Here is a 14,911-nt window from a genome sequence, read left to right on the forward strand (position 1 = left end):
TGCCTCGATGGGCTAATTAGGGTTTAGGAATAGGTTTTGAAGATTTTCTTTTAGGTGAATTTATTTTGTGTGTATACATATGTTTTGCATGTGTGTGTGTGTGTGTGTGTGTGTGTGTGTGTGTGTGTGTGTGTATGTGCCCAGTGTCCATGGAGGGTTTGAGATCCGCTGGAACTGGAATTAATGGAAAGTTGTGAGCTGCCATGTGAATGGTGGAAGTTGAACCTAGGACCTTTGCACATGCAACAAGTGCAATCTTAAACACTGAACCATGTCTCTAGCCTAGGTTTGGTCTTTTAAGTAATATTTTTGTTATACTGAGTTATATGAGGCCATTTTCTTGCAAGTGGATAATGTACTCTGACCATGGTTCAGTCACTAAGGTGCACTAGCTGTGCAAGCATGAGGCTCTAGAGTCCATCCCAGCAGCTAAGTACAAAAAAGCCGGAGGTTGCAGTGATTGCCTGGAATCCCTGCTCTGGGGAAGTGGACAGGAGGCTCCCTGAAGCTCACTGCTAGACCCAGTCCAGCCAGGTCAGCATGCTCCAAGTTCAGTGACAGTCCCTGTCTCAAAAAGTAAGTAAGGGGCAGAGTGGTGGAGGAAGACATTCGGTGCTAACCTCTGGGCTCTACACACCAGGAACTTGTGCACACACAGAAGACAAAATAGCAACCGAAGTCCACTTCCTCCATTTTGTTATGCCTTTGATGCCAGCAGAGTTGGTGATAAACTGTTGTGGTCCATTTGGTCAGCAAGAATCTGCCAGCTAATCTGGTCTATCTAGATGTAGGTGGGATCCTGAACTGAGATGAATTGAAAACAAGAGAAATCAGCTTGCTTCCCCCCCCCCCCCTTCTTTCTTTTGTAGACCAGGCTGGCCTCAAACTCACAGTGATCTGCCCAGTAGCTCAGTTTTCTTTTTTAATTAATTAGAAATCACTCACCATTTTTTTGTTGTTTTGTTTTCGAAAATTGTGGACAGGGAGTGAAATTTGTAAGATTTTTTAAAAAGGTTTGTTTTTTGTTTGGAGACAGGGTTTCTGGGTATAGCCCTGGCTGTCCTGTACTCACTTTGTAGACCAGGCTGGCCTCAAACTCACAGAGATCTGCCTGCCTCTGCCTCGCAAGTGCTGAGGTTAAAGACCTGTGCACCACCGTATCCAGCAAAGATTCTTATGTGTTATTTTGCCTGTGTCTTTTCTACTTCTGTAAGACACGATGACCAAAATAACCTTTTCTTCCTGAGACAGGGTTTCTCTGTGTAGCTTTGGCTGTCTTGTACTCACTCTGTAGACCAGGCTGGTCTCCCTGAGTGCTGGGATTAAAGGCAGAACATTTAATTTTTTAAAAGATTATTTATTTATTATGTATACAGCGCTCTGTTTGCATCTACGCCTGCATGCCAGAAGAGGGCATCAGATCACATTAGAGATGGTTATATGCTACCATGTGGTTGCTGGGAATTGAACTCAGGACCTCTGGAAGAGCAGTCAGTGCTTTTAACCTCTGAGCCATCTCTCCAGATCAAATGCGGAACATTTACTGGGACTCAGGGTTCCCGAGGGTTAAGAGTCCATGGTCATCATGGCAAGGAGCATGGCGGCAGGCAGGCAGATGTGGCTCTGGGCCAGTAGCTAAGAGATTATATCCTGACTCATAGGTGCAAAGTAGAGAAAGGGGGGGGGGGGGAGAAATGGGATGAGGGTTGTTACTGGGAATGGTGTGGGCTTTTGAAACCTCCAAGCCCACTTCAAAGCAACTAACTGCTAAGGTCACATTTCCTAATTTTCCCCTAACAGTTCTACTAACTGGGAACCAAGGATTCAAATATATGAGCCCGGGAGGGTGGGAACAGGAAGATAATAGTGAGGGGATAGCAATTGGGACCTAATGTGACTAAATTATTTAAAAACAACAACAAATCCAAATATATGAGCCTATTGGGGCCATTCTCTTTCAAACCACCACAACCTGTGTGTTATGTGCATTGCACGCGTGCATGCCTGGTGCTTGTGAAGGCCAGAAGAGGAGGCTGGATTCCTCAGAACTGGTGTTATAGATGGCTGTAAACCAGCTACCTGGTATAAGCTCTAAGAACTGAGCTCTCCTGTTCTCCACAGAGCAGCAAGTATTCTTAATCGTTGAGCCATGTCTTCAGCCCCATTGTTGTTATAGACAGGGTCTCTGTATGGTTCTGGTTGTTGTCCTGTAACTCTCTATGTAGCTAGTCTAGGTTAGCCTTGAACTCAGACAACATCAGCCTCTTGAGTGCTGGGGTTAAAGATGCGTGTCACCACACCTGGCATTACTTTGTAATTGACTGAGTAATGACAGGATCTCACACTTAAGCCCAAGCTGAACTGAAACTTGGCAGTCCTTTTGCTTTGCCCTTCTACTTGCTGCGGTAAAGGGCAGAAGCCAATATACCTGGCTTTTAAAAGGTGATATTTTTATTTTTTATTTTTTTATTTTTTGAGTCAGGCATGGTGGTGCACAGTCAGGGAAGCAGAGGCAGGTGGATCTCTGCAAGTTCAAGCCCAGCCCTGTCTACGAAGTGAGTCCATGACAGCCAGGGTTGTTACACAGAGAACAAACAAAAATAACAACAAAAAGAACAGCCAGTCATCTTAACCACTGAATCATCTCTAGCCCCTTAGAAACTTTTTTTAAAAATACATTTACGGGCCGGAGAGATGGCTCCAGGGTTAAGAGCATCGCTACTCTTCTAAAGGTCCTGAGTTCAATTCCCAGCAACCACATGGTGGCTCACAACCATCTATAATGAGATCTGGTGCCCTCTTCTGGTGTGCAGGATTACATGCAGGCAGAGCACTGTATACATAAACAAATCTTTAAAAAAAAAAAAAAAATACATTTACTTATTTGTACCAGAGTGTTCAAAGGACAACTTGAGCTAGTTCTCTTCCTCTGCTAAAAAGGTTAGGATTGAACTCAGGTTGTCGGCTTGCCAGTAGACACCCTACTTGCTGAACCTTTGCCACTCCTGCTGGGAAGATTCTAATTTGGCTTCCTTCTTTTTTTTTTGTTTTTTGTTTTTTTTTTTGTTTTTTTGAGACAAGGTTTCTCTGTGTAGCCCTGGCTGTCCTGTTGATTTCCTTCTTAAAGTGAAAAGAGATGTGTACAGTCCACCATATGATTCTTACTCAGCCCCTTTAAAATTCTTGGGGGTATTTAAACAGACCTTTGGGGAAGTCAGCAAGCTAGATCAGTTATGGCTTGGCCTTTCAGATGAAGGTTTATTGGTGTGACTTCCTTCCTGGCAGCTGACCTGCGGCTGTTGAGCCTTTGTTTTGGTTCTAGCAACTCCATTCAGTGGAGAATCCTGTAGAACACAGGCCACCTGCAAGTTTGTGCATGTGCAGATCCGGTGCCATGGTGTTGCTCAGCGTTCCTCAGTAGTTGTGAGGTCGTGTCTGGGGCTGGGGTAGGGGTTTCAAGGAGAGCAGCCACTACAGTAAACTAGCTAACAGTAAGTGCTGAGTCACTGTCCTCTCCAATACACGTGCCCACTGTAATTCCCGTACAGTTACAGACTTATCTCCTTGTCCCCAAAAGTTCCTACCTCAGGCAACTGGTGTTTGCTGGTCAGTGATCATCCCTCAGCCTTGTCCCAGGAGGATGACCTGTCCCTGCTGTTCTTTATTTACATGCGTGCTCGTTTCCATCTCCCCTTTCTCTTAAGATTAGCTCCAAGGTAACTGTAGCAGTTAGGAAAGTGGATAGAACTTGCTTCCCAACTTGTCCACTGTTGTGTGTGTTTGTTAGCAGTTGTCGATTGGTGCGTATACTCCGTGAGCCACCATTGTTGTTCTATAGAGAGGGAAAGCTGCTAACAGTCAGGCTTTGTTACATGAATCATGGCTTCTAATTTTGAGATTGTGTTTGTAACAACAATTTAGCTCAGTTTTTCAATGGAAGTACCAAGAATATGCAGCCAGTGTGTTGAAATAAAATATGCAAACAAAGACTTGCATACTGAAACACTACCTTGCAAAGCTGGGAGATGCTATCTATGCATGGCTTTGTGATGTTAATGGTTTGTTCTCTTGTGCTCAGGACCCTCTTCCCCAGGAAAGCAAAGCAGGATTCCTGCAGCTCAGTCAGGAAGTCAGCGTTTCCCCTGCCATTTGTAGTACTCATCAGCCTGCACTGTGACAGCCTGTGAATGCTGTGATATCCTGAGTCCTTCGCATCTGCTCAGGTTTATCCTGAGTCTCACACCGTTCACCTGGGGTCAGTGGTTCTCAGTAAATCTTGTTATATCAATGAGACTCCTGGTTTTCATGGACTGAGTAGTGCCACCTTCAGGTGTTTCCCAAGTCACCACACCACTCTGAGTGTGATTTGTACAGTGTGACCGTTCACCGAAGCCAGTTAGCATTGACCTTGAAATATGCAGAGACCAATGCTTTCCCTCTGGAAACAACTCAGCCTGATTTTCTTTTTCTTTTATAAAGATCTATTTATTATTATGTATAGATTGCTCTGGCTGCATGCACACCTGCAGGCCAGACAAGGGCATCAGCTCTCATTACAGATGGTTGTGAGCTACAATGTGGTTGCTGGGAATTGAACTCAGGACCTCTGGTAGAGCAGTCAGCACTTTTAACCTCTGAGCCATCTCTCCAGCCCCCTCTGCTTGATTTTTCCATCTACTTAGAGTTCATTATAGCCTTGTGTGTGACAGTGGTGTGACACTATTCCTAAGTATACATCCACCACTATACTCAACTTAGAACATTCTATTGTCCCCTAGAAAGCTAACATCCAGCAGCAGTTGCTCTGCCTTGCTCCCTTCCCCTCTCCCTGGGAAGCCTGTCTGCATTCTGCGTGCCTGTTCTGGACATATCATGAGTGGAGTCAGACAGGCAGTCAGCTTTACTGTCCGGATTTTTTTTTTTTTTTCAGGTTTTGCTTTTGGGCTTTCCCCCTCATACAGTCTGTTTTGATATATTTTTTCCCCCTTCTTCCCAGATCCTCTCCACCTCCCTACCCACCCAGTATCATGTTCCCTCCCTTTCTCTTTGTCTGCTCCACCAACAAAAACTAATACTACAAAAACAAAAAAACAAAAACAAAAAAAAAAACAAAAAGCCAGCAAACCAAACCACAGAGTTAGTTTTGTGCTTGCTGGCCAAGTACTCCCTGACATGGGGCCTGAACTGTGTGTGATTGGTGCTCCACGGAGAAAACCCTCTGTCCCTCTCCCAGCAGGGTCAATTGCAAATAGCTTCTTGGTTAGAGTAGGGCTTGCATCACCTTCCCTTTTTTTTCTTTTTTCTTTTTCTTTTTCTTTCAAGACAGAGTTTCTCTGTGTAGTCCTGGCTGTCCTAGAACTCACTCTGTAGACCAGGCTGACCCCGAACTCTCAGAGATCTGCCTGCCCCTGCTTCCCTAGTGCTGATGTTAAAGGCGTGTGCACCATGCCTGGCTCATCTCCCCTTTTCAGTGCTGGCCTTTCTTCAGTTAAGGTGCAGAATGTTGAGCAGGTAGTTATTGGTGTGATGTTTCCAGGCCCATGGTTCCCCTCCTGTTCTTTTTTTGCTTGTTTTGTTTTGTGTTTGCCATGCTTGGGACACAAGGTCCGAGCCTCACAAATGCCAGGTACACCCCACCCCAGTCCTACCCATGGTTTCTTATTCTAGTCAGCCCCAGGAGCTCTTCTAGTTGGTGAGAGGTCTGGAGCTATGTGGCCTACTTCAGGGAGAACGACGGATTTGCTCCCTCACAGCCCAAACCTCCCAGGTACCTGAAAGGCTGGCCCTTCTCTCCTGTGTTGGCTGTGGCAGGGTTCAGCCTGCCTGTAGCTGTGTACTGCCATGGGAGACTGTCCTGAGAACTTGGTCGCTGCCCATCTGAAACCCAGAAGTACTGAAAAGAGCAAAGGGTTAGCTGAGTATTTGTTTGAGAGCCACCTCTCAAGTTACAGGAACCTTTTCAAAAGGCAGAGAGCATTAATTTGGGAGCCGCAGATATAATTCAGTTGAATTTCTAGAGATGAAGTTTTTGGAAGTTGAGCTGAGAACGCTGTTCTCCAGCGCCCCCTAGTGCCATGCAGTAATGGCAGTCCTCAAGTCTCCTGTGGTACTCTTCTATGCTCCTGCCGGTGAACCTGGAGGTCTTCTTTACTTTCCATGGGAGGAGATTTTCTGAACAGGATGCCTGCCTGCCTGCCTGCCTGCCTTTCTTTCTTTCTTTCTTTCTTTCTTTCTTTCTTTCTTTCTTTCTTTCTTTCTTTCTTTCTTTCTTTCTTTCTTTCTTTTCTATCTCTTTCTTTCTTTCTTTCTTTTCTTTCTTTTCTTTCTTTCTTTCTTCTTTCTTTTTCTTTCTTTTCTTTTTTTCTTTCTTTCTTTCTTCTTTTTCTTTCTTTTCTTTTCTTTCTTTCTTTCTTTCTTTCTTTCTTTCTTTCTTTCTTTCCCGAGACAGGGTTTCTCTGTGTAGTCTTGGCTGTCCTAGACTCCCTTTGTAGACCAGGCTGGCCTCAAACTCACAGTGATCCCCCTGCCTCTGCCTCCTGAGTGCTGGGATTAAAGGAGTGCGCCACCACCGCCCAGCTTTCTTCCTGTTCTTTTCTTACACTTGTAACTTGAGTGTGCCAGTCCCTGGAGCTTGGCCTCTGCTTTTTCAGTATTATCCGCATGTTGTAATTCCCCCTTTCACCTTCCTATAAATGTAAACTGTTTTTAAAGTTTATTGTAAGCAGCATTCTGCAATAGTGATAGTAATAAATACTTTCAGAGTGACTCAAACATTTTGTGGGTTTTTTTTTTTTTTTAATGTATGTGGGTATTTTTGCCTCATGTGTGTCCATGGACCATGTGCTCTGGAGGGGACAGAAGATGTAGAATCACCTAGAATTGGAGTTACAGGTGCTTGTGAGCCGTCATGGGGTTGCTGGCAATTGACCTCCAGACCTCTAGGAGAACAGCCAGTGCTTTTAACTGCTGAGCCAGCTCTAGAGTGGCTCTGAACGGTGTGCGTGGTTGTAAAGCCTTTAAAGGGGATGGTGTGTGATGTCTGGTCTTAACATGCCAGTTGCACCTTCCTAGAGAATTTTACTTTTTAGTGTTTATTTTATATGTATAAGTGTTTTGCTTGTAGGTATATATGTGTACCAAGTAAGTACCTGGTACCCGTGGAGGCCAGAAGGCATTGGGTTGCCTGGAACTGGAGTTAACAGATGGTTGTGAACTATCATGTGGGTGCTGGGAATGGAACTTAAGTTCTTTGGAAGAGCCGCAAGTGTTCTTAATTCATGGACCGTCTCTCTAGCTTCCTAGGGGATGCTTAACCAGTTACCTTTCAGGAATGAGTCACTTTGATTAGGCAGGCATATTTATGTATGCAGTACAAATATAGCCCCACCACCTGTTTTTAATGTGTCCCGTGGCCTCAGATCTCAGTGACTCCATACTTTTTTTACCTTTGACAGTGACTCTTAAGCATCAAGGGTTCTGTTATCCAATCCTATTGTGTCCCATCAGAAGGATTTTTGTGTGAATAAAACTGGTGCGTGGGAGAGCTGGGCATAGTGGCCCATGCCTTTGATCCCAGCAGGTGGGAGGCAGAGGCAGGCAGATCTCTCTGAGTTCAAGGCCAGCCTGGTCTACAAAGCGAGTCTAGGACAGCCAAAGCCACACAGTGAAACCCTGTCTCAGAAAAAAACAAAAAACTGGTGCATGGGAAAGGCCTGTGTGGGTGCATTCACAACAGGAGGTGGAAACCTGGACCCAGGCTTCTCTAGAGTGGGTGCTGTGTGCTGATATCAGAACCTCGCCTGTTGCCTTCAGCTACAAAACTGAAATAGGACTTTTATATGATGGTTGTAATGGCTGGCTTTCAAAAACTCATGAAAATAGATTTCATTACAGCAGGAGGATGAGCTTTGTATGTCTTAATGGAGCTGTTCATTGATGTACATGAACTAGCGGGAAGGAGTCAGGATGGAGTTGCTGTCCATTTGTCAGTCACGAAATGGTAGTTGGTATCACATAGCTGCTATTAACAGTTATCATGGTGCCCTTAGATGGACTCTGTTATCAGCAGGGCCTCATCTGAGGGAGGTCTTCACCCACACACTGGATGCCTGTGCAGTGGTAGATTTGAGCATGCCCTGGGAACTCACGGTTCTTTATACCAACACATTTTTTTTTTTTTTTTTTCGTTTTTTGGGACGGGGTCTCTACACTGTCCTTGCTGTCACCTTATAGACCAGGCTGACCTCAAACTCATAGAGATCTACCTGCCTCTGCCTTCTAAGTTCTATAATTATGAGGACTATAACTGACACCTTATAATTAGTGTTTTGCCTGCATGTGTGTCTGTGCAACATGTACATGCCTGGTGCCTGTGGAGGCCAGAAGAATGTATAGGATTTCCCTGGAACTGGGAGTAGACAGTTGCACACTATCATATGGATGTGAGGAATTGAACCTAAGGTGTTGGGAACTGAATCTAGGTTCTCTGCAAGACCAGCTGGTGTTCTTAACCACTAAACCATCTTTCCAGCCCCTAATTAGTTTCTTGAATAAACTATGATTTAAAAAGAAAAGCTCTAAAATGATATTCTTAGTTAACAACCGCCCACCTTACTCCCCCAATACATACTCAACTGTGCACCTCCTGTACACCAACTAAGTCATAGGTCCAGGGCCTCTGTGAACAAAAATGTGCATTTTTATTTCTCATCACTGGGGGTGAGGGGCTTCTTTATTCAGCCTTATTTGGCTCTCTGTAACAGGTCCTCTTGGCTGGCCTTGAACTCAGAGATATCTGATGCCTGTCTGCCTTTCCAGTGCTGGGGTTAAAGGCGTGTGCTATCATGTCCAGGTATGAATTTGGAGGGCGTCGGGAACCCACTTTAGCTGACTTTTAATTTTTCAAGACACGGTTTCTCTTGTAGTCCTGGCAGTCCTGGACTCAGACCAGGCTGGCCTGGAACTCACAGCAATCCATCTGCCTCTGCCTCTGCCTCTGCCTCCGCCTCTGCCCCCGCCTCTGCCTCTGCCTCCTGTGTGCTAGGATTAAAGGTGTGTACCACCATGCCCTGCTTTCTAGAAGACTTTGAATGATACTGGACAAGTAATGAACTAAGTGAAAATATTGAGAGATTTCACCGGGGTCTTCTAAGCACCCATTTCTTCCTCCAGGGAAGGAGCCTGGGTTGTGCAGTTCCGACTGGGAGACATGCTGTCCTGCTTCCTCCTCTGCTTGTGCAGTTCCAAGTTTTAGATTTTTGCCCTTACTTGATTAACCACCTCGTTAAAAATGTATTGTAGATGAACCAATTAGAATGTGTGTTTAGAAGTGTAATTTAAGCTGGACAGTGGTGGCGCATGCCTATAATCCCAGCACTTGGGAGGTAGAGGCAGGGCGGATCGCTGTGAGTTCGAGTCCAGGGCTGGAGAGATGGGTCAGTGGTTAGAACTCTTGCTCCTCTTCCGGCTTTAACTCTCAGCACCCACATCAGACAGCTCACAGATACTCATAACTCCTAGCTTCAGAAGATCCAACATGTCATATTGATTCAATTCTCATGCAGACATATCTTTCCTACATTGTGAGTTTACAGTCTTTCTTATTCCTAACCCGATCCGAAAGGGGACGGCTTTCTGAGTACCTTTCCCCCTGAGATGAAGGCGTGGTTCTCACTGGTGTCTCTGAGATCATGGAATCCTACTTCTGTATCCATAGCTCATTTAATGGGATTTACAAACTGCACATAGATACTAGGGTGGTACTAGCAATGTGTTGAACCCAGGCCTTTTATGAGCTTTGCCACTGAGCCACCACATCTCTCTGGTCCCTAAGAATATTATATATACTTGGTAGACTTGAGTACAATACTTGGAAACATATACCCTAGCATTCTAGGGAAAATGCTTTCTTGAGTTTTCAAAACCTCTGTTACTATATACATCGATTCTGCCACTAAAAGCCAGTTGTGTTTTTGAACTAGTAATTTGAATTTACTGTAATTTTCACACCATTCTGTTCTCTGGTGAGACAGTTCCTTTCTTGTAGTGGTTCTTTTAGTCCTTTCCACAATATGTTAAAATCCACCTTCTCATGTTGTGAGTGGTGGTTAACGTAGCAGTTGCTAAGAGCTGAGTGCCAAAGCATTTCATGGAATGACTCCGGCCTACATGAAACCGCAGTGTTTCCACCATGACCATCAGGCCACTGTTTCCTTGTGGACATGGTCAAGACTATGTGAACATGATTTGAGGACTGCCTTGTTTTCACTGTGTATTAGGGTTTTGGTAGACAGGGCCAAATAGCCTCAGAAAATCTTTTCCATGGTCTTCTTCCCCATAGTGGCCTTTTGCATAGTAAAGAGTACTATTTACTGTAATACTTAGTTATAGAAAGCAGGAGTGGTGGCACATGCCTTTAATCCCAGCAGAGGCAGGTGGATCGCTGTGAGTTCGAGGCCAGCCTGGTCTACAAAACGAGTCCACGACAGCCAAGGCTACAGAGAAACCCTGTCTCAAAAATCCAAAAATTAAACAAACAAACACGTAAATAAATAAAATAAAACACTTATAGAACATAGGTTTGTAAACTTCCCTGAAAGTCATTTCTAGATTTTAAGCTGCAGTAGAGCTCTGCTTATACTTTGACCCTCAGTCCTGAATTTTACATGGATTATGTTACTGTATGTATGTATGTATGTTGTGGAAATCCCATGATACTTGTTAGTGGCGAACTTCTTGAAGCTCCTATGAGCTGGTATCTACTTGGCAGACCCACTTGTAGCTGTACCAGATTCTGCCTGTGAAGGTCACATGCAGTGCTCTACGATGCTAGAGGGCTGCATCTGTCATATGTGTCTGTGAGCCTGTTCTGGTTTGTGTTTATAGTAAATGACATGTGTCTTTAAAGATCACTGGCACTTTGCTTTGAATTTTCCTGTTTTTTTGGCAGGGAGATATGAAATGGAGGTAGGTAATGATATGACTCAGCAGAAAGCTAAGCGGAGATGAAAAGGTGAACCAGGAAGTTTCCCCAAAGGCAGGAGCATACATGCTCTGAGAGCACACTTGACTTGCTTCAAAACAAGCTTTTTAACGTATTCTTTGACAAGTTACAGAAAAGGCTAGGTGGTGTTTTCTTGCATGCCATGGGAAAATACTGCTTACCCCTAGGAACCTTAGCTTACAGCTTAAAGCCCCTCATTGTTTACTTGAAAAGGAGCTGGAGAATTCTATTATAAATATACCATAGGACAGACACTGTAAAATATGTGGCTTTTAAAAAATAAGTAGTGTGTATATTGTATGTAATCAAATGTTCTTATTGTTTTCAGTATATTTTTGGCGATTTCAGCCCTGATGAGTTCAATCAGTTTTTTGTGACCCCCCGCTCTTCAGTTGAGGTAAGAAAAATTTAATGGGATTTACAAACTGCTCATAGATGCCAGGATGGTACCAGCAATGTGTTGAACCCAGCTCTTTTATGTGCTTTGCCAGTGGTCCACACGTGTAATCCCAGCGCTCGGGGGGGGGGGGGGGGAGGCAGAGGCAGTTGGATCTCTTGAGTTTGAAGCCAGCCTGGTAGTCAAGGCCAGCTAAGGCTACACAGAAAACCTGTCGAAAAACAAAACAAAAGCCAACCAACCAAAAGAGAATGAAGACTACTCTAGGAGTGTGCTGGCCCTACTCTTTGGCTCTTACATTTATGTGCTTAGACTTTGAAGAGGTATAGTCGCACACACAATTGAACTTTTATTGCTTCCTTCTTCCTGCCTGCCTGCTTTTCCCAGAGGGTGGCAGCACACTCTTGTGTTCCCAGAAGTATTAAGTGCTGTGTGCTTTAAGATTACTTTAAGTTGATGCTGTATTCTGTGTTTGTGCGCATACATATGATATTTGCTTTTGTTATTGTTACTATTTGTTTTGTGTGTATGAGTCTTTGCCTGTTTTATCTGTGGACCACTTGCATGACTGGTGTCCATGGAGGTCAGCAGAGAGCATCAGATGCCCTGGAGCTGGAGTTATGGATGGTTGTGAACCATGTTGGGATGCTAGGAACTGAACTTCAGCCCTCTGCAAGTGCAGAGCAATCTCTCCAGCCCATTTTCTTACTTTAATTGCTTACTATGGTCGACCACACACTGTAATTTCTTTATTACACTATATTAGTGTGTTACTTTTTTAGTGTTATAGGGGCTCTTTGGTTGGCTTAGTGAGTTCCTGAGGAGTACATGCTGGTGTCTCATTTCTGTGACCCATAGATCTCTCTCTCCCTCTCCCTCTTCCTCCCCTGCCCCCCCCCCCCCAATACACGCACATTTTTGTTGTTTTGTTTCTTGAGTCAGGGTCTCACTGTGGTTTGAAATTTGTTGGGTTGGCTTTGAACACACAGAGATAGACTTGTGTCTGTCTCCCAGTTCTGGGATTGAAGGCATAAACTACTGTATACACAGCCTTGCGAGTAGAATGGTGTGCACATCTCTGCCCTTGGCTGTGGTGCAGCTTAGGATCTGGCTCTATTCGCCATGTAGTGAAGCACTTTCTTCTCTGTCTGAGGTCAGGGACGGGGACAGGGGGACGGATGGGTGGCGCTGCACAAGGGGGAGAGTGTGGGTATAAAACATTACAGCTGAGGGCTTCTGTGCCCTCTTAGGTTCTTGTTTAAACACTTGCCCCAGTAAGATAGGTAGGGCACCGGGGAGAAACAAGCAGGTGAGTTCTGTGTGTGATCTTAACTTAGTCAGGGTCTTTAAGCTCCAGTTATAATCTTGTTACTGATGCTTGGAAGATGCTTGTTTATTCCAGAAGATGCTCAGACCTTAGTATTGGAAGCAACATACACATCAAGTTTTGCTGAACATACCACTTCTAGCAGCATAAAGACTGTCAGTGCAGATGCAAATGTCTGTGTCTGTTGTTGTTTTTTGTGTGTGGAGCACACAGATAAGGGTCTTGGTTGTCATGTAAGGTTTTGTTTTGTTGGAGAGAAGGTTTCACTATGTGTCCTGGAAATCACTCTGTAAACCAGGCTGGCCTTGAGCTCACAGATATCTACCTGCCTCTGCCTCCCAAGTATTGATATTAAAGTTGTGTGCCTTAAGATTGATTTTAATTATGTGTATGTGTGTCTGCGTGTGGTTTGTGTACTCAGTGCCCATGGAAGCCATAGATACCAGGTCCTCTGGAGCTACAGTTAGAGACTGTTGTGAACTGACTGACAGTGGAGCCCCTGCAAGAAACGTTTAGTTGATGTACTGGTGGCTGGCTTTCAGATTAGAGAGTTCTGCCCTCTGAGGCTTTTCACTTGAGTAGAGGAGTAAGCGGGACCCAGTGTAGGGCCCCAGGCTTACACAGCTCAAAAGTTTTTCACATTTATATAAGAAACAGAATTTTACTCCATAGTTCAGGTTGGCATGAAACTCACTATGTATCTTAAATTGGTCTTGAACTGGTGGTGATCATCCTGCCTTGGCCTCTTGACTGCTGGGAGTCCAGGTGTAGACACTAAATCCAGTATTTTTGTATTATAACTAACTGTATGGAAAGCTTTGATCCACGTGAATAGTTCTGACCCCTTGTGCTTACTACATTTGCTGCCACAGGGACAGGCCTTAACTAGACCACAGTGGCTGTAGACGGACAATGTGGGCTCTGGGTTCGCTCTGACAGACATCCTGGGGCGGGCAGGCAGGATGTGTCAGAAGGGCTTTACTGTAGCATGTACACATGTCATTAGGAGCGCATTTTCAGTTTACCAGCTTCATTTTCAATGTGTTTAGCAGTGATAAATAATTGAAAGCATTCCTACACTGTTTGATTTTTGTGTCTTTTTGGGAAAGTGATGTCATGAGAAGTTACTTCAGTGGAGCTTAAAGGAAGCACTGCTTTAATGCAGTGGCTTATGGAGCTTTAATAACCGGTTAAGATTTGTTTTCTGGTTTCTTATGCAGCTCCCTCCATACAGTGGGACTCTGTGTGGCATACAGGCTGAAGATGAACTGCCAGATGGTAAGCTGGGTCATGTGTGCTGGGTGGGCATGAAACCTGCAAATATGTCCTCCATAGGATCATATTTCTTTTACTTCAGAATTTATTTATTCACTTATTTGGGGTTGGGCTATGATATGTGCATGAATTGGAGTGTGCTCTGTGTGTGGAGGTCGGAGGTCAGCTTCCTGGAACAGGTCCTCTACTTGTATACGGGTTCTGGAACTGAGTGGAGGTCCTAAGGCTTATGCAGCAAGTACCATTACTTACTGAGCTGTCTCTGGTCTGTTCATGTCCTTGAGTCCCATCTTCTCTGTATCCCAGCAGGCTTAAATTTGTCATCTTAGCTCAGCCTCTCTGAAGCTGGGGAGACAGGCCTGTAGGACCAGGCCAGCTAGAGCTGTCATTTCCTTAAGAGCTGGAAGCTTCCTCTGTGAACTGCAGCTCGCTTAGCTACTGCATCATTGATTGACAGATATGCTTTCAAGCTTGTGCTGTGCCTCAAAACACTGGGCATGGTAAATTTTGGTAAGGACGGAGGTGCTCAGGTCTGTTACCTCTGTGGCCCTTGCTCTTGTGGCTGTGTCACTTGATGTGCCTGTGGTCAAGTCTCCTGGGTCCAGGGCTGACTGTGAGCCTGTTTGCTGTTAGCAGAGGGGCATGTGGAGCTGTGGAGTTAGTGGTCGTGTCCTGTTGTCCCGGATGACTGCGCATTTAGATAGCATTCTCACCCCTGCTCTGCTCCTGCTTTGTCTCCAGCACGAGCCCAGGCTGACTGACGGCCAAAGGTAGTGTAATCAAGGTGCACAGTGTTTGTGGCTGAGATGTGTTTAGCACATTTCGGCTGTGCAGTCATTGCAGGCTCAAACTTGATCATTTCTAGTCAGGATTGTTTTAAGATTCTTGGCGTCCAAGAAAAAGAAAGTCA

The 14,911-nt window shown here is 44.8% G+C and overlaps 1 protein-coding gene across 4 annotated transcripts in view; it reads left to right on the plus strand.

Annotated features, from left to right (window-relative positions):
• The window catches only part of Usp10 (ubiquitin specific peptidase 10), a 54,739-nt gene that overhangs the window by 11,743 nt on the left and 28,085 nt on the right, over window positions 1-14,911 (plus strand). For 2 of the 4 annotated variants that reach the window (XM_051168881.1, XM_051168880.1), the window contains exons 2-4: window positions 8,763-8,851; window positions 11,331-11,399; window positions 13,947-14,004. In XM_051168881.1, the coding sequence (XP_051024838.1) occupies window positions 8,798-8,851; window positions 11,331-11,399; window positions 13,947-14,004 (181 nt within the window). In that variant the 5' untranslated portion in view covers window positions 8,763-8,797. The remainder of the gene's footprint in view (window positions 1-8,762; window positions 8,852-11,330; window positions 11,400-13,946; window positions 14,005-14,911) is intronic. The other 2 variants (XM_051168883.1, XM_051168882.1) reach the window with 1 other exon arrangement.

This window comes from Acomys russatus, chromosome 26 (genome assembly GCF_903995435.1).
Source record: "Acomys russatus chromosome 26, mAcoRus1.1, whole genome shotgun sequence".
NCBI lineage: Eukaryota > Metazoa > Chordata > Mammalia > Rodentia > Muridae > Acomys > Acomys russatus.